The 19,079-nt window shown below is 43.1% G+C and overlaps 1 protein-coding gene across 14 annotated transcripts in view; it reads right to left on the bottom strand.

Moving 5' to 3' along the window:
• DOCK9 (dedicator of cytokinesis 9) overlaps positions 1 to 19,079 on the bottom strand; it is a 279,755-nt gene that overhangs the window by 136,910 nt on the left and 123,766 nt on the right. For all 14 annotated transcript variants that reach the window (XM_040991194.1, XM_040991186.1, XM_040991184.1 and 11 more), the window contains exon 2: positions 14,772 to 14,888. In XM_040991194.1, coding sequence (XP_040847128.1) covers positions 14,772 to 14,888 — 117 coding nt within the window. The remainder of the gene's footprint in view (positions 1 to 14,771; positions 14,889 to 19,079) is intronic.

Below are 19,079 nucleotides of genomic sequence, written 5' to 3'. Positions count from 1 at the left end.
CTACCTGCTCCTCCAGCTTCCCTCACTGATGGTCTGTCTCTCTCACTCAGTGGCGCCACCCTTTCACCCTTGTCTGGAGCACTCCAACACAATGCAGTACCCTCCCCGCAATGCCCACCTGCTATCCTCCTGTCAAGATTCTCTGCTCAGCAGCCTCCAAATTCTCACCGCTGCCACAGTCAAATCCAAACTCCTCAGCCAACCCAAGCCCTTTGGTCATCCAGTGGCCCTTCTGGACTTCTGCCCATTCTCCAGCCCTCCAGCACCTGCGGGGCGCACCTGATTTCCCTAAGACTTTGGGCCCCTTTGCTGGCTCTGCCCTCAGGGGTCCTGCAGCACACTGCCCCTGATTAGGGCCTGTCTTACTGCAGAAACTACCTGCAACACTTCTTCAGTTCCTAACACAAGTGAGGATACGGCTCTTCACCTCTGCCTATTCAACACCATAACATGTGGCACAAGGAGAATGTGGGGCGCTTGGATGCTGGAGGCTTAAGGCTGGAAATTGAGCTGTTTATATGTGAGATCACAAGGGTTGCCGATAACACAGTGTCCCCAGAACTGGTGACACATCAGGTTGTTTCTACTGGCAAATAATGTCTTGTTTCCTTAAACTGTCACATTTCAGTAGGCTTTGGAATATTACAAAAGTTTCATTTTGTAACCATCTCAAATCCTGAAAACTGCACGGAACATACTACAGTGCACTAATAAACACAGTAAATATGACTAAATAAAGGGAAAATATGTCATTTGAAATTATTTATTTATATGAGAGAGGTCAACAGAGTTCATTCTAGCAAGGCCCACAATGACTAGGACAGGACCAGATCAAGAGCTGGGAACTCAATCCAGGCCCCCTACGTGGGCGACAGGGATTCAGCTACTTGAGCCATGACTGCTGCCTTTCAAGGTCAGCATTAGTAGGAATATGGAGTCAGAAGCCAAAGGTGCGGGACTCAAATGCCCAAGCCCTCTGATGATCCAGCATAGTAACCACTATGCTACATGTTAACCCCAAGTCCCTTTTGTAAGAGCTTCAGCCTGCTCCACACCATGTCACTTTGTAGCTAAAACCTGCCATCTTCCAAATCAGAATCATACTACCTAGAGGACAGGATGGAGGTGTATAAGCTTCCGGCTCCCCTAGCTGCCTCCAATGACAGCATCAGCAAGAGTGTGCAAAGAGTTTCTCTGACAGTTCTTTGGATGCTGACAAAGTCTCCAGTTCATTTGTTTGTACAATAAATGTTAGGCGCCCACTGCTGCAGGAACTTTGCCAAATACAAGGAAAAATTTTCAAAAATCTACAGTTTGTAATTTAAAGTCAACTATTTTCTATTGTCATGGAGATTTTATTTTCAATTTTGGAAGATAAATAAGCAGTAGCAAGATATGAAGTAAATATTACAGATAGAACATGTTTTTTATAAGCAACCATCTGCTTAACCGTAACATCAGATATTATCCTTGTTTCATTTCTTCCTCTTCTCCATGTCTTCTGGTCATCTTTAAGAATCCAAGATTTATAAGAACGCATTCATCAAAGAGACAAAGCTGCCCTCATCTCTCTCACAAGTATGGTCTTCATTTATTCATACCTCCCTATTATAAGATTTTTTTATGATTCTCTCTGACCTAATTAACATATGAGTTGAATGTTATTTAAAAGTGGCAGAAAGAGAGGAGGCAGTGGAAGGAGAGCCAGGCAGGAAGCGAAGACAGGATGAAGGATGGAAGAAAACGTGACTTGACACTGAGGGTACCAGCATATGGGATTGACTACTGAACTCACCTATATCTTTTATTCTACAGGGTAGAAGAAAACCTTAGGTTTACTTCCTTTGCACTGGTCATACTATACACATTTGTTCTGTTTCATCTAGCAATTTATGTAGTTAATCTTAACTCCCCCTGTTACTCCTAAGATTTTCCTAAGCAGTGCATGGAACAAAAGCTGGATCACACAATGTCTGCTCATGAAAAAACAAAATACTCTTCTTAGCAGACTGAGGAAAATATGAAGAAAATGATGAAATACTGAAACACTTTATAAACATGAAAACCAAGATGACCATCTTTTCTGTCCTTATTGTAACAGGAGGTACCACAGTTCCACTGAGTCACCCCGTGGACACAGTCACATGGAGCTCTGTGTGACAGCATCAGACATGTTCCCTAGAGTCATACGGCATAGGGCATGGCTGCCCACACACTCTCTCCTGACAAATGGACCCCCTTTGCCCATAGCACAGCATGGAGCTTCCAGGGCCAACCTGGAAAACCACATCAACTGAGCCCACTGAAGGACAGAGGGCATGCTCAGCTGGGCCCCACTACACCTGTGTAGCTACCACCTATGTTTAGAAAGCCAAGCACAAACACAACTACGCTTCCTTGAGATGTTTTTCTGGCTGCTGATTTTGACCCCGCTGGCAAAGCTGAGAAGCAATTTGTATTTCAAAAAACATTATTCGGGCCTGGCGCGGTGGCGCAAGTGGTTAAGGTCCTCACCTAGCACGCCCGGGATCCCATATGGGCACCAGTTCTAATCCCGGCAGCCCCGCTTCCCTTCCAGCTCCCTGCCTGTGGCCTGGGAAAGCAGTCGAGGACGGCCCAAAGCTTTGGGACCCTGCACCCGCGTGGGAGACCCGGAAGAGGCTCCTGGCTTTGGATTGGCATGGCATCGGCTGTTGCGCTCACTTGGGGAGTGAATCATCGGACGGAAGATCTTCCTCTCTGTCTCTCCTCTCTGTATATCCGCCTTTCCAATAAAAAAAAATAATAACAATAAATCTTTAAAAAAACATTATTCTTCTTCCTTCAGTTTGGGAAAAGAACAGTACATTGGCAGAGGCTAATACAGCTAGCTATTCCTTGAGTTTGATGAGATCAGCACGATGGTTGTAGTTACACAAAGAACAAATAAAACAGTCAAAATAATAATGATTTCAAATGCTCTTGAGTCATTTCTTTTCCTGGTATATTTCCAGTAAAAGGAAACACATCATGTGTATCTTCAAGGGGCCTAGAGACCTATCTTATTACTTAGTCCACTGGATTAAATCCTCAAAATCAGTCACTGAAAGAGGCTTGTTCCTAATTTTGTATTTCAGTTTGATTTTTACCTAGATTTAGTGCCCTGTTAGTCGGGCTCAATGTTTATATATTTACTAATACTCTACATTTCTGCCAACAGGTTAATGTTCTGTTACCAGCTGCTTCACCCTGTCCATGAGCCATCCACAGTCACCCAGCTATGCTGTGTCGTCTACCAAATGTTCTCAAAGCACTGTAATGTCCGTCCTGCATGCCACTTGGGCTCCCTCCAACTGCGCTACACACACACCAAGTGGTTCTGCTCATTCATCCTCTGGCTCTCTAGGGTCGTTTCTCAGGCTGCCTTGCAGCTCCAAAGACTGTCAGTGCAGACACAAATCACGAGTGGTCATTTCAGGACCACAACTCCCTCATCCTCCTCTCCATCCCATCAACACAAGCCCCATCCTTTTGTTTTTTCCCCCTATTCCCAGGCTCTTGGTTCTTCAAGTGTAATTGTTTTCTAAGATTTGTTTACTCGCAGAGTCATGGAGCAGCGCCATGGCATAGCAAGCTGAGCCTCCACCTGTGAGGCCGGCATCCCATGTGGGCACCAGTTGGAGTCCTAGCTACCCTACTTCTGATTCAGCACCCTGAGGATGGCCCAAGTCCTTGGGCCCTGACATCCATGTGGGAGACCCAGATGAAGTTTCCGGCTTTGGACCAACCCAGCTTCAGCCATTATGACCATTTGGGGAGTGAACTACAAATGGAGACTCTCTCTGTTTCTCCTTCTCTTTCTCTAATAAATGTGCCCTTCAAAGAAAAATCTTTAAAAAAATTAGGAGAATCAAGATGGTGGAATAGGGTAAGGACACATTTTAAGCAGACGGAGAATTATCAGCCATGGTAAAACAGAGAGGGCACATTTCAGGAAATAGGAGAGGACAGGCTAATAGAAAAAGGGCATCTGGAGACTGATGGACACAGAAAAACAGTGGAGACAACGATGTGGTGTTGCAGTGACCACATATCCCAGTGGTAGTCAGCAAGTGGCGAATCGAGCTTCACTAGTGGCCGGAGCTCTACCAGCAGCTGGGGAATACACCGGGAGCTCAGCAGATGAACCTGGGCAAAAAACTGCCCATCCTGCTGATTTGCTCAATTCAACAAGATGCAAGAGCAGTAACATGGTGGATTTCATAGCCCAGACCCCCACCAAAGCTGCACTGGGTATCATTTTTGTGTAAAGAGGCAAAGGGATGGGATAGAGCATGTACTAAGCTGGGAGCAAACTCATTTCTGGCTCAGTGCGTGGCACCAACATGGCATCCTACAGGTTCCACCCAAAATAGTTCTGGGTAGCACCCAGAATTAAAGGCCAGCAGATCCAGAATTTCACTAGTGGCATATCAGGTACCATTGTGTATAGTGCAGCAAAAGATTTAAGACTGAAGGTACAACAGTGAGCTGCACATACACTGAGCTGGAAGTAATCTCACTTCCAGCTCAGTGCATTGCACTGATCCCACAGGGAAAATAATACTGACTTTGGCATCCTACAGGTTAAAATAGGTCCAGGTGGCCCTCAGACCTAAAGGCTAGCAGGTTCCAGCAAGATCAGTACCAACAACAGCTTGGTTATTTAGGACACCTGGAGTCTCCCTAATCCTGGGAACTGTTAGAACTGAAAGTGGGAGAAAGAGTGTACAGACAACGGTGAGGTCACAGTATGGGATCACAGGAAAAGAAGAGTGGTGGGCCATGAATCCCTATCTGAAACCTGCTGGAATGGCACGAATAACTGCAAAAAAAAAAAAAAAAACCCAAAAACAAACAAAACAAACAAAAAACAGCTGAGTACTAAATACAATAAGCAAAACTGAACTGTAGACTTGTAGGTGACATAGCTTAGCAGTATGCCCTAAGGAGAAAAGTCTGCTAATCAGAAGTACAATAACCAAGAGCCAAGAAGAAACAGAGGCATAATGAACATTATTACTAAAGACTCCCCTGCAAAGGGGCCAAAGCCTTTGCCAACCTCAGAGTTAACTAAGGAATACATCAAGGAAATGAGAGATAAGAAATTTCGTAGCAATTTTTTTTAATTCATTATCAACAATGAGAAGCACATGCAAGAATTTAAGGAACATGTCACACAGGAAATAGCAGTACTGAAAAAGAATCAAGCAGAATTATTAGAAATGAAGGACACAATGGAGCAAATTAAAAATGCAATGGAAAGACTCAATAATAGAATGAATGAGGCACTAGAAAGAATCTCAGAATTGGAAGATATTTCTCATTGCAGTGGTGAATCAATCAAAAAGCTGGTAGAAGGCCTGAGTCAAACTAAGAAAAATATTCAAGAATTAAGGGACAATATAAAAAAAAAATTGTAAGAGTTTGGGAGTCCCAGAAGGTGCAGAAAGAAATAATAATGAAATAATAAATGAAATAATAATTAAATAATTAAGGAAAATTTACCTAATCTGGAGAAAGAATTGCAAAACAACATTTAGGAGGGGCAAAGAACTCCCAACAGGGTTGACCAAAAGCGATCTTCACCACAACACATAATAATCAAACTCTTTTCAATTGGCTATAAGGAAAAGATCCTCAGATGTGCTCATGAAAAAAAATCAATTGACATTTTGAAGAACCCCAATCAGATTCACAGCTGACCTCTCAGAGGAAATGCTACAGGCCAGAACAAAACGGAGCAACATTTTCCAGATTCTAAAAGGAAAATAAATTGTTGGCCCAGACTACATATCCAGCAAAGCTTTCCTTTGTCTTTGAAAATGAAATAGAATTCTTCCACAGCAAAGAACTGAAAGAATACACCTCTTTCAGAGCTGCCCTACAAATGATACTTAAAAGATGTTCTCCTGGCAGAGAAAAGAAATATCACCCACCAAAATCAAAGGCAAATGTGAAGAACATCCCAGTAAAATAACAAGGAAAGGTTAAATAAATTAAAAAAATGAACAACCCATTGCTAAAAATGACAGGCCCGGGCCCAGTACAGCAGCCCAGTGGCTAAAGTCTCATCTTGAATGTGCTGGAATCCCATATGGGTGCCAGTTTTAATCCCAGCCGACCTGCTTCCCATCCAGCTCCCTGCTTGTGGCCTGGGAAAGCAGTCAAAGATGGCCCAAAGCTTTGGGATCCTGCACCCACTCGCATGGGAGACCTGGAAGAGGCTCTAGGCTCCTGGCTTCGGTTTGGCTCAGCTCCAGCTGTTGTGGCCTCTTGGGGAGTGAATCATCAGACGGAAGATCATCCTTTGTCTCTCCTCCCCTCTGTATAGCTGACTTTTCAATCAAAATGAAATAAATCTTTTTAAAAAATGATAGACCGAAATTACCATCTATTCACAATAACCCTGAATGTAAATGGCTTAAATTAATCAACCAAAAAACCCCCATCTGCCTACAGAAGACACATCTCACCAACAAAGACCCATGGAAACTATAGCTCATGGATTCTGACGTTTCAATTTTTGGTTTCATTTCTTCAAAACAGTCGTTTTCTCATATTAAATTCTTAACTGCCTCATGTCATGTCATACAGTAACATCATTTTCTTCAAGAAGGTTTTCGATTTTCTTTTTCATTTCTTCAGTGACACATTAGTCATTCAGTAGTATGTTATTTAACTTCTTGGTATTGCAAACTTCTATTTTTCTTCCTGTTGCTGATTTTATGGCTTTTCATTTATAGAGATACATAGTAACTGTGTAATAGAGACTATCATATCCCGATGTGAACATACAATGTAGTATGCATCTCTACTTCCAGATCAAAGATGGACTCCCAATGAAACTGCTCAATGCATCCTGACAATAGGATGCTAGACTCTCTACTATTGTCCATGTCTGGAATGATGGACTTATGACTCTTTATGAAGAACTATACTATTGTAATAATATAGGGGAAATCAGTGGTAGTGGGGAGAATTGGGTAGGGGGTAAGGGAAATCCCAGAGCCTATGGAACTGTATCATATACAATAATGATAAAATGGGGAAAAAAAAAAAACCACACTGAGAAAGGTAGAGACAGAGGGGTCTTGCATCTGCTAGTTCACTCATCAAATGGCCACAATGGCTGTAGGTAGGCCAGGTTAAAGCCAGGAGCCTGGAACTGCATCCCAGTTTCCCATGTGGGATTGGGCCCCAAGTACTTGAGTCATTTTTCTCTGTATTCCCAGGCATATTAGCAGGGAGCTGGACTAGAAGTGGAGCAGTCAGAACACAAATCAGCACCCATATGATATGCAGGCATTATAGGCAGCAGCTTAATCTGCTTGGTCACAATGTTCCCTCTAATTGTTTTAATCAAAATCTCAGGAGGAGCTCATTCTTGTTGATAATTTAATTTTGTTGTTGAACACTGCACCATGAACACGGTTGTTGCTGAACACTGCACCATGCATTCTGAATGTTTAACTAGGATCTACGCTTCATGGAGTTTACATAAACAAACACCAATATACACTCAAAAGTATGTTAAAGGCTGATAAAAGAGGAAGAAAAAGCCAAAACAACCAGGTAAAGAGGACCACAAGTGCTAAAAAGGGTCTGAGAAGTGACAGTGCTTAAGGGCCTCACTGAGAAGGTATAATTCAGAAAACAGCTTGGAGGAGGTGAAGGACATCATAGAGAAAGAAAATTTTCTACGGCAAGAGACTGCCTGGAGGGAGACAGGACCCCAAGAAGCAGAAAGTGGGGAGATAGGGTGGAGGAAACCTGAGGTGGACAAGCTCAGGGACAGGATGTTGGGTCCCTGGATGGCCTTCACTGTGGGATTCTGAACACAGATGTGATGCTGTTGACTGGCCTTTGAAACCATCACTCTAACCAAGGAGGGATAGAGATGGGACAAGGGCACAGACAGAGTAAGAAGACTTGAGGTTACTGCATTATGCAGGTAAGACAGAAATAAGGGGTATGGGCAGGGTCACAGCAATGAGAACTCACCCATGACCCTGCTGACATGACACCTGCCTCCTCTTATCATTCCTGAAGCTTCCCTTGCCTTGGGCCAGCCTCATTAGTTCCCTCAGCCCAAACCAAGTCCAAATGGATCAACACACTTGCCTCTGCTTGTTCCTTAGAAACAAAAGCATCTCTCATTCTGTCAAAACTGCCCCCTAAGACTTGATTTCAACCCCTCTAGATGCCTAAACAGCCTTGCTTTAAAACACATCCCTGTATCATTTTGTATCTTCAGTCTCTTGATGTCTAGTTTTCCTCCCTAGCTCATCTTCCTGTTCTAACCCTGACTAATACCTCTCCTGCATCTGGTCACTGTAGCCAGTGATTTTGATTCCCTCTTTCTCATCCACTGGACCCGAGCCTCAGTCCCCGAGGCAGCCTGTCATGATCCTGGCCCCCAGGGCTCCTGAGTTTCACATTTCTCTAAGTGAGTCCAGATCTTCTTCTGTAGTTCTGTGTTCTCTCTTAGCCTGCCAGACTTAAGCATTTCCAGCCACTTAAGAGGCTACCAGCACGTGGGTGAGCCATTGAGCTCTCAAACTTAACATTCCTACAAGATTCCCAAGGGACTCTGTTTCTGTCCCAACACTGGTCACTGCTGCTCAGTGTTAACATTGGTCCTGCCTTTTCCTCCTGCATTTTGAGCACACTGAAAGCAGGGACCATGTCTCAACCTTTACAGTTCCTGAGTTCATGAAGCTGAGCCCTGCACAAGTGGCCTAAGTATACATAGATACACCTGACAACTTGGTGCTTCTGGAAAGTAAACTTTGTGAGGAACAAAAAACACATTACTGATCAGTGTCTTCTGTAAGAGGCATTACTTGAACTTGAATTAAAATTCTCATCTCCTTAAGGTTTGGCCAGTGTCAATTCAGAAATATTACTTCTCCAACTTTTTCAGGTAGGCCCAATCCTAGACATGTACTAATATCTCAGAAACCACAATGTTGATGGAAAGTTGCATTGTTGGCCACTGAGTTCAGACTAATAAAAAACTTCGAGGAATTTGTAAAAAGAATGCTTTTCAGTAAAAAGCCAAAAACCAAAATTATTTTTTGGCAGCATTCAACAGAAGAAAATAAGCAAGGGCAAAACACTGTGTAAAAAATATTTTCTTTTCAAAAGGACAGATGGGAAATGAGATCAGAGACTTCCAGGCCTTTGTGAGTGGAGGGGCTTGGCTTCCTCCCCAGGTCGCTGGTTTGTAGATCATTATCAGCCCATGTAAGCCCGAGAGGAAAAGAACCAGAGGAAAAATAAAAATCAGGATGTTATTGAAAGGGAAATGGAGGAACCACATTTTTCTGCACAATGCTGAGAACCTCTGGGATTCTCCTGTATCAAAAATGTCTCCAAAGGGGAAAATGTCCAGGACTTGCCATCTCAAATTCTCTTTGCACTGTATTCCCACCCTTCATTTAAAATCCTCATGCTAAGACACTGCTGACACACACTTAGAGACAAAGGCAAATCATCGGAGCAACCTTTCTGCACTCTGACTCTGCCCGAAGTTCTAATGATTTGGATAATTTCACACAGAAATCCTCCAAAGGAGTGCTGTATTTTCAAATTTGTAGCCAAGAACACAAAATATGAAATGTGAAGTCCTGGCTTTTAAGGAGACCCTTAAAAGGATGAAGGACCTTCTGATGTGCAACCCTCCCCCCATTCAGCTCCAGAACTTTTCATCTTTCAGAACTAAATGCCATACTCATTAAGCAACTTCCCATCCTGCCTGCTCCTAGATGCTGGCAAACACTGGAACCTTTTGTTTCCGTTAATATAATTACTCTACGTACCTTATATAAGCGGAGTCACACAGTGTTTTTCGTTTAGTCGCTGGCTTATTTTAATTAGCATAATATCCTCAATGTTCACCCAGTTTGCAGAAGATGATAGGATCTCTTTCTGTTTAGGGCTGAATCATATTTGTGATATGCATTCAACTGGGGAGGGCGCATGAGGGGCTTCTGTCTCTTGGCAACTGTGCATAGATGCTGTGAGTATCTTCCAGGTTTGGCTTTCCAGATTCTTTGGTATACACCCACAAGGGAAGGCATCAGGCTCTTTTTATTCTCCCATACAAACACTGCCCTCGATTGGCCCCCACCAGACACTAAAGGCTGACTTGTACAAATGTGAACCATATTCATAAACTGCCCTCCACCATCCCACTTTCACCGTTCACCACCACTGTCTGCCACTTTGCATAAACGCATAAACATTAGTGGGCTATGTAACAAAATCAGAATACAAGGACCGTGAAGGCCAGATGCATATTCAGTGGCTTGATCACAAAGATTAAGGGCTGTCAGCTACCACATCATGACCCATTAAAAGGATGTCCACTTGGGGGCTGTCACTGTGGCTCAACTGGCTAATTTCCACCTTCAAGTGCCAGCATACCAAATGGGTGCTGGTTTGTGCTCCATTTTCTCCACTTTGGGCCCGGGGAAAGCAATACAGGATGACTCAAGTCCTAGGGACCCTGACCCACATGGAAGACCCAGAAGAGGCTCCTGGTTAAGAGTCAGCTCTGGCCATTGTGGCCATTTGGGGAGTGAACCAGGGACTGGAAGATCTTTGTCTCTGCTTCTCTCTATATCTGCCTTTCCAATTAGAGAAAAAAATTTCCATTTGAAGAAGAATAATGATTAGGAGTCAATATTAACCCATGTCAAAGTAGGCGTCTTGGATATTATATTCAGCTATATAAACATTTGCCATTGCATAAGTGGTGAGTCAACTTACATCTCTTGATCTAAACCACATTGACCTAAAGGTTATCACTTCTAATTGTTAAAATGTACCTATTTTTTGCTTATGAAATAGCTTCTCAGATGTTTCCAAGAAAACTTGGAGCCAGCACTGTGGCTTACCTGGCTAATCCTCCCCTTCAAGTACCAGCATCCCAATTGGGTGTCAGTTTGTGTTCTGGCTATTCCACTTCTCATCTAGTTCTATGCTTGTGGCCTGAGAAATCAGCAGAAGATGGATCAAGTCCTTAGGACTTTGTACCCATATACGAAACCCAAAAGAGGCTCCTGGCCTCAGATGGCCTTAGTTCTGGCCACTGCAGCCATTTGGGAATGAAAGAGATGGAAAATCTTTCTATCTCTCCTTTTTGTAAATCTAACTTCTTAACAAAGATACATAAATCATAAAAAAAAGAACCTGGTAAAACCACAAAACTCCAAGAAAAATAAAAGTTCATTAACTATCAGAAAAGTGTACTTTTTTTTTTTTAAAGATTTATTTTTATTATTTTGTTATTGGAAAGGCGGATGTACAGAGAGGAGAGACAGAGAGGAAGATCTTCCATCCGATGATTCACTCCCCAAGTGAGCGCAACGGGTCGATACTACGCCGATCCGAAGCCAGGAGCCTCTTCCGAGTCTCCCACGCGGGTGCAGGTTCCCAAAGCTTTGGGCTGTCCTCGACTGCTTTCCCAGGCCACAAGCAGGGAGCTGGAAGGGAAGCGGGGCTGTCGGGATTAGAACCGGCGCCCATATGGGATCCCGGGCGTGCAAGGCGAGGACTTTTAACCACTTGCGCCACCGCGCCGGGCCCAGAAAAGTGTACTTTTTAAGACTCCACTTCAACTACTTTTTTTCTCCAGAAATTGCATAGTTTCTATCAAACTAAATGAACCAGCACTCACTTTTACAAATCTAACCACTGGGACTTTCTCGTATGCCACAAGATGTTAATATTTACTTCTTCTTCTCTCTCTCTCTTTTAGATTTTATTTATTTGTTTGAAAGGCAGAATTACATAGAGGAGAGGCAGAGAAAGAGAGCTCTTCCGTCTGGTTCACTCCCCAGATGGCTGTAATGGCTGGAGTGAAACAGATCTGAAGCCAGGAGTCACTTGAGTTATCTGCTGCTGTCTTCCCAAGTGCATTACTAGTGATCTGGATCAGAAGTTGAGTGCTGGGTCTTGAACTCGTCTCCTCAGGGGTGCCCAACACTACAAGCAGTAGCTTAACTGGCTATGCCATAGCACTGGTCAAAACAGTTAATTCTTACATCAAACAAAAATAACCTGTTGTCCACAATAATACTAATTTTTAGATACTCATCTGAAAGGTAACAGCAGATATCTGAAATATAGTAGTAGATATTTAGCCCAGCACCCACCAGGGTGAGAGGAGGACACAGATGTATACCCCTGGGGCCTGGGGCCTCCTCAGGACCATGGCACAGACAGTAACCTTGAAGAGAAAAGGTGGATATGTGTTCAGATGAAAGGTCAAGGCGATGCGCTTTAGTATTAGTGTGGACAATAAGTAAGAGAGAACATAGGAGAATCAGAGGGGGAAATTCAGCAGTTTCAGAAGACACAGGATGTCACAAGGCCTCTGATGGAGAAGACAGCTCTGGGACAATGGACATGAAGAGAACGCTGGAGCAGAGATGGCACAGACCCCAAAGCTCCAGGGCCTACCTCTGAGTGTCCAAACACTGTTGCCAGTGACAGGGCAGGTCCAGCACTGCTTGCTTTAATTTTATAAAATCTACATTTATTTCACGTCTGACTGTTACACATTTCTTTCAGCCTCAGGCAAGTATATCCAACTAATGTTTTTTCCATACAACTCATTTCCAGAGAATCAGTAGATGAACACAGGGTCTGACAAGCACTCCATATCAATGCATGTCCTACTCACGGAATGTACAAATGTAACATTACTACCCATACTTATATTTTGGTAAATTATTTTTATTTATTTTTTTATTAAATTGGAAAGACAGATATACAGAGAGGAGGAAGAAGAGAGACAGAGTGGAAGATTTTTTGTCTAATGGTTCACTCCCCAAGCGGCAGCAATGGCTGGAGCTGCACTAACCCAAAGCCAGAAGCCAGGAGCTTCTTCTGGGTCTCCCATGCGGGTACAGGGTCCCAAAGCTTTGGCCCATCCTCAACTGCTTTCTCAGGCCACAAGCAGGGAGCTGGATGGGAAGCAGCGCTGCCAGGATTAGAACCAGCACCCATATGGGATCCTGACACATTCAAGGTGAGGACTTTAGCCACTAGGCTACTGCACCGGGCCCAGCCCTAAATTATCGTTTTTAATACTAGGCTTAGGTTTACATAAAATTCTATTATTTTAATAGTTCATTAATATAACTTGACTATTTACGAGTAGTTCTGCAAATCACTCTCTGTAATCTGTTCATCTGACCATCTCCTACTGACTTGTCTTCCTTGGTTATGAAATAAAATATGGCCCCTGCCCTACTGTGTTCCCTCTGCATCTAGTAACACGACGATAATTCTACCTATTGTCTGCCTTAGAAAACAGAATGTGGCACTGCTGGTGCCCTGTCCTCATCCAGATAATCTGACATTGAATAACATCCCCGAGACAACGTAGTAAGAAAACAGAGTAAAAATCGTTTCCCTTGATGAGAAAGTGGAAGCCTGTCAGAGAACAAAGCCCAGGACCCACACTGAGAACCATTACGATGACTGTTATGAGGATCAAAGTTGAAATGTAACTCCATTTATCTCTGGCAAAACTTTCCCCAAACAGAAAATAACCGGTTCATTCATCTTCGGCCAGCAAACGTGGATGTGTTCTTTGCCTTTCTTAGAATATCTGCGCCTGGTATCACCAGAGAAATAATTACAGGCAAGAAGGACAAAGCGTTTTTTGCAAAAATCCAATCACCTGACTGCACAAATGCCAATACCCAACCTGCGGGTCCTTGGGCTAAAAATGAAACTAAATTAACTTTATCTTGCTTTTTGGTTTGCCTCCTAAGCAATGTTATCTCAGATCTGCAAATAAAACTTTGTAGTCTAAGTTGCAAAGCTCAAAGCAAAAATAGAAATGACTTTGTGACTCTCATGAGTACCAAGAACATGTCCATCATGCCCAGGGAACCCTGAGATAACCTTCTGCTTCTTCAGAGAACACAGGAAATTCTGTCAACATGCAGCATAATTTGTAATCATTTTATTTTGTTTCTCATTTGCTGCCAAATCACAGCTAGGCAGTATCATTCAGGAAAGAATGAACTCATTTTTCCATCCCATGTCAGAAAGAGAGAACATCTGTGACAATTCCCACCTTTGCTCTAAACTGAAGTCTCTGAAAGGTGGTGGGAGAACTAGGAGCAGTTATTTCACAGGTCACAGGAGGGCGACAGAAGTAACCACGCCTCCAACTACACCAGATGGCTTCCAGGCATTGCCCAGCACGGGCTTTCCTGGACAAGGGTGCTACCCTCACTCCTTGACTCCTGTGTCACAGCATCACCAGGAACTCACAGCACACACTGCCTCCAGGGAAGAGCACGTTACCTACCTCACCCTAGAGAAGCAGACCTGCTGGCATTCCTGCTTGATTCCAGGAGCACGCACTCTGGGCAAAGCCTTTCACTGCAAGCAGGATGCCCCTCCTGTAGACTCTACCACTGGCCAAAAAAACCCTGAACACAAACCTAAATCAATTTCTTAACACGTGTGCCCACTAAATCAAACCAGAGTTGCAACTTCATGCAATCTCCTCTCTCTCCCCCGCACCCGACCTTTTCTCTCACATACACTTCTTTATGTTTTTGTGTGTACATAATACCTTATGGAAATTATAAAAATTTCAACACACAAAGGACATATAATGACAAGTATTATCTCGTAAATAACATTTTTTAAGCATCATGAACAATAAATCAATAGACAGGAACTGTGAAGCCCCAGCACTGGGTTCCACTGGCGGTTACCTGGAAGTCATCGTAGGGGAAGAGCAGCATCTCCCGCAGGCAGTCATTAAGGATCTGAGTCTTCTTCTGGACGATGACATTTTCATAGTCCAAGGGCTCAATGAGCTTTGGCTTGGCCTGCAACACATAAATGAGTGATTGCAACATCTGTACAGATGTACATTACTGTATTGTCTTAACATTAAAGACCTTTACACATTCTGGTCCACAAGTTTAGTGCTTCCCAGGTGTTTCATAAGCAGAGTGTATTATTTTTAACCACCAGCAAGGAACAGAAACAGGTGACAATGAAAGTTGCTTTCAAGAAAGACAAAGAAGGTTTGTATGCTGTTAGGACGTTCGGCCATTCCTTCAGTAACTTGTAGTTCTATCTGTCCCTTTCAAGGCTCCGGGTCTGCCTGGAGTTCCCCAACACATAGTATGGTGTTCCCTCACCAAGTAAGGGCCAAGGCGACCTGTTTCGGCTTCCCTGTCAAGCACAGTTTAAAAAGCCCCTACACATCTCTTCTGTGCTCTCCTTCCTCTGCAGCCCACTACTTCACATGTCTATTTCTGCTGCACTGGGAAGGGAAGCCCGTGATCGTGGTGAAATAAAGGCCATCTAAACTCTTTAGATATTCAGTGGAGTTATTCTTTCCCTGGTGGTCAACGAGTCTAACAGCTGCAAGAGTTTAAAATTTATTTTTTATTTCTGTGAGAAACAGAAAGAAACAGCTTCCATCTCCGGGTCCACTACCCCAGATGCCTGAAACAGCCAGGGCTAGGCCAGACAGAAGCCAGGATCTAGGAACCTAGCAGGTTTTCCACATGAGTGGCAAGAACCCAACTACATGAGATACCACTTGCTGCCTCCCAAGGGCACATAGCCAGCAAGCTAGAATCTGAAACAGAGCTGGGACACAAACCCTGAAACTCAGATAAGAGATGTAGGTGGCCCAAACCACATCTTAACCACTGCAATGAATGCCTGCCCCACATTTTTTAAACTATTAGTGGAAAAATCTCAACAAATGTTATACGTATCAAAAGGATGATTTACATGCAGAAAATACATTCAGGATATCTGATAAGGCATCTAAACTGGAATTTGTAACTAAGATTCCTCAAAACCTTCCCAATACAGCTAGACTGGCTTTTGGTAATGTCAAGAGATGTGACACGCCCTGCCCTCTGCCAACTACATACCCAGGACTCAGCCATAGATTCCAAAGCCCAGGAGAAAGTGGAGCTCTGAGATGGAAGGAGACTGGCCCAGTAAGTAACCTTGCACAAAGCGGCCTGGTTCAACCCAGGCCAGAAGCATTCCATGAACAAGAACTGGTGTCTACTATGTTTAGTTGCTAAGATTCTGGAGTTGTCTGCCACAGTAGTCAAGGTTCCTCTGCCTATACATGTATATACCTAGGAAGGGTCTTCAATGAGTGCACGGAAAACATGTGGTCTGAAAAAACTACACATAGATTCAAGAAACTTTTGGAATCAAACTAATGTTTCAATTCCACTTTTCTATAATTTTTTGGAATATCCTTGTTAAATGCTCAAGCTTAACTTCAATTACTTGATTCAAATAGAATCTTTAGAGATGTTCTGACAAGCTAAGGGAAAAAGGCAAAGCCAAGACAAGTGCACAATTATCCTAATGTGATGAAATGCATTCTGGAGAGTAAAAAACAACCTGCAACATTGAAAACATTAAGGCTATACAGTGTACACTGAGGTAAAGTATAACAGATAATTATAAAAATGGAGGCAGCTCCCACAAAATGTGCATAATTTCAAAATGTGCATTCAAAAAGGGCAAAAAGATTTTTAAGAGGTAACCATTTTTCTTAAATAAAAACTGCCATGGAATTTTCCAATTTAGTTTAATTCAATCTTGAACATGATTCATTCCTATTCCATTTCTATTTGTTACACTTCATAGAGTAACCAGTCAGTAAATGCTTGTTGGCAAAATGAAAGAAGGTCATGATTAAAAACAGTCTCCTTAGGAACCATGCCTGTATTCCAATACAACCCAAATACGCACATGTAGCTTTCTGGAGTTCCATTTCACAGAGGTCACATGGAGAAGCACTCAGGGTGGGACAGACACTTTCTCTGTCGCGCTCTCTCCTGGCCTCTATATGGCAACTGTCAACTCACAGCAGGCCATAGAAGCCATTCTTCAACAGACAGGGCTGGATGTGTCCCTCCTACCTGTTCATGCGGGGTAAAGATGCTGCTGAGGAAGGCCTTTCCTGGGTTCGGGTTCTTTATTGATTTGGGTTTGGTTTGGTTTGGTTTGGTTTGCTGCTTTCGGGGCCCTTTGGTGGTACTTATCTTCCCTGACTTTCACTGGCACACTAGTGAATAGTTTCTTGCCCACCAGTTCCAACCTGCAGTACCTTGCACATCTTGATACCCTTCTGTAAGCCACAACAATTCTTTCAACTACATCTGATTCTTAGCCTTGAATGAGAATGGGAACTCTTCCAAGTGTGTTTCCTTGGGTTCCAGTTTCTAGGCCCAGCAGGCATGCAATGCCATAGCCACTGTTTCTGATACAAACATGCACCTGTCACTCCCTCTCACTATGACACCTAACAATACTCCTCGAGCCCTTATTTTATAAACATAATTTAGCAACAGATTCTTTCCTCTAAAACCAAGTCTTAACCCAATGCAAACATGACATACAGTATTATTTCATCACAATGGGGACCACGTTCCTCAGCCCTTTGAGGCAGCCTTTGCCTTCCTGAGAAGTACATGCCTGGTTAGTCCTAGTCCTGACTGCGGATACATCTGACCAGGCACTGGGTGCGGGAACAGTCCATCTCATCCACTATCAGTGCCTTCAGACAAGCCTAGGTTTTAGTATCTGCGTGTCTCTAACCCAGGATTCAAAGATATATTTACTAGGGGCTAATCCACCTTAAAGGCCCTTACCTGTATGGCTCCCTCTCGGGTGGCTTTGGTCACTGCTGCACACCTGGGTCTAGTAATATTTCCAGGAGCACACTCACTGTGTCAAACCAACACTGGGATTCAAGGCCAAAAACAGAGGCCAAAGGGCAATATAGCCATGTCCCAAAGAACTTGATCCTAAATTATTTAAGGGCATATTAAAATGAGTCACTTCATAATGATGAATTCCCCAAATCATAACCATTCACATAAAAAAGAAATCCAAGACCTTTCTATAATCCTAAAATGTCTGCGACATTACCAGACATGAAGCTAGCAGGAGCTGTTCTAAATAAAAGGCAAATTTTTGCTGATTATATAAAAGAATTATCTGCTCTTGCTGTAAAGAATGATAATACAAAATCATGATCACAGGAAGAGGTGAAAAAGCAATATGAAATAATATGGGGAATAAAGAATTAGAGTGGTGTGAAAGAAGTTCACTGATTTAAAAAAAGCGTGTTTCTGTGGTCTTCTGGTAACTGTGGCTTGGGTTAGCTTTTTAAAATCTATTTGCTGTGATTTCTGTTCAAATTCTAAATAAATGATGACTGACTTCCATTACTCAGTTGATCAAATTCTGAATTTTTTCTTAAAGAAAGCCTCCTAGAGTCTGTAAGCTTCGTCTCTCACAAGCCTTGGATCTGATCTGATTATACAATGATATAGATCAAATAGAGGCGGCACAGCAGTGGTCAGGGAAGCTGAGCTGTCTGGGCTCAGTGGAATCAATGCATGTAAAAGGCATAAACTGGAAAAAATCACAAGCAAATATATAAAATAAATGCAGTTCTTATTTAAATGTTTGTATAACAGTTTTCTTTCAAGACTTTTTGAGGGATACTCCCCCACACAATCAATTTTACCAATGTGTTCACAAAAACTTCCCTCTACCCGCCAGGAATATATGAAATGAAACAAACCATAATGGCAGGGAAATGTACAAAGAAAGAAAAACAAGACCTAACATAGAGATAACTGTGTATAAAAGGTGGCACTGAACTTCAGGAACACAGCCCAAAGAAGACATAACCAGATGTGGACATTATAAACAAAACCAGACGCTGATGTAGCTTATGTGTGGGACGATTGAGAGGAACCACATGAGGGTCAGGCTGTCCAGAGGCAGTCCCAAGGAGGCAGCTCTGTGCAAGCCACAGGACTTGGGGTTCCAAAGGAGAGAAGAGAAGGCAGGAAGTAACCCACAAGAAACAATGCTCACAGATGTGACACTATGTGGCACTTCCCAGGAAAAAAAGACAGAGGCAGTTCAGCAAGGAATCTGAGAGGCCCAGGGCCCACAGAGTTTCTAACAAAACACAAAACCTTGGCTCCAAGGAGACTGGTGGAACTGCCGAT

This window comes from Ochotona curzoniae, unplaced genomic scaffold, assembly GCF_017591425.1.
Source record: "Ochotona curzoniae isolate NIBS_2020 unplaced genomic scaffold, NIBS_Ocur_1.0 contig_64, whole genome shotgun sequence".
Classification (NCBI taxonomy): Eukaryota; Metazoa; Chordata; class Mammalia; order Lagomorpha; family Ochotonidae; genus Ochotona; species Ochotona curzoniae.
Note: the sequence above shows the minus strand (reverse complement) of the source record. Positions and strands in the feature narration are given on the sequence as shown.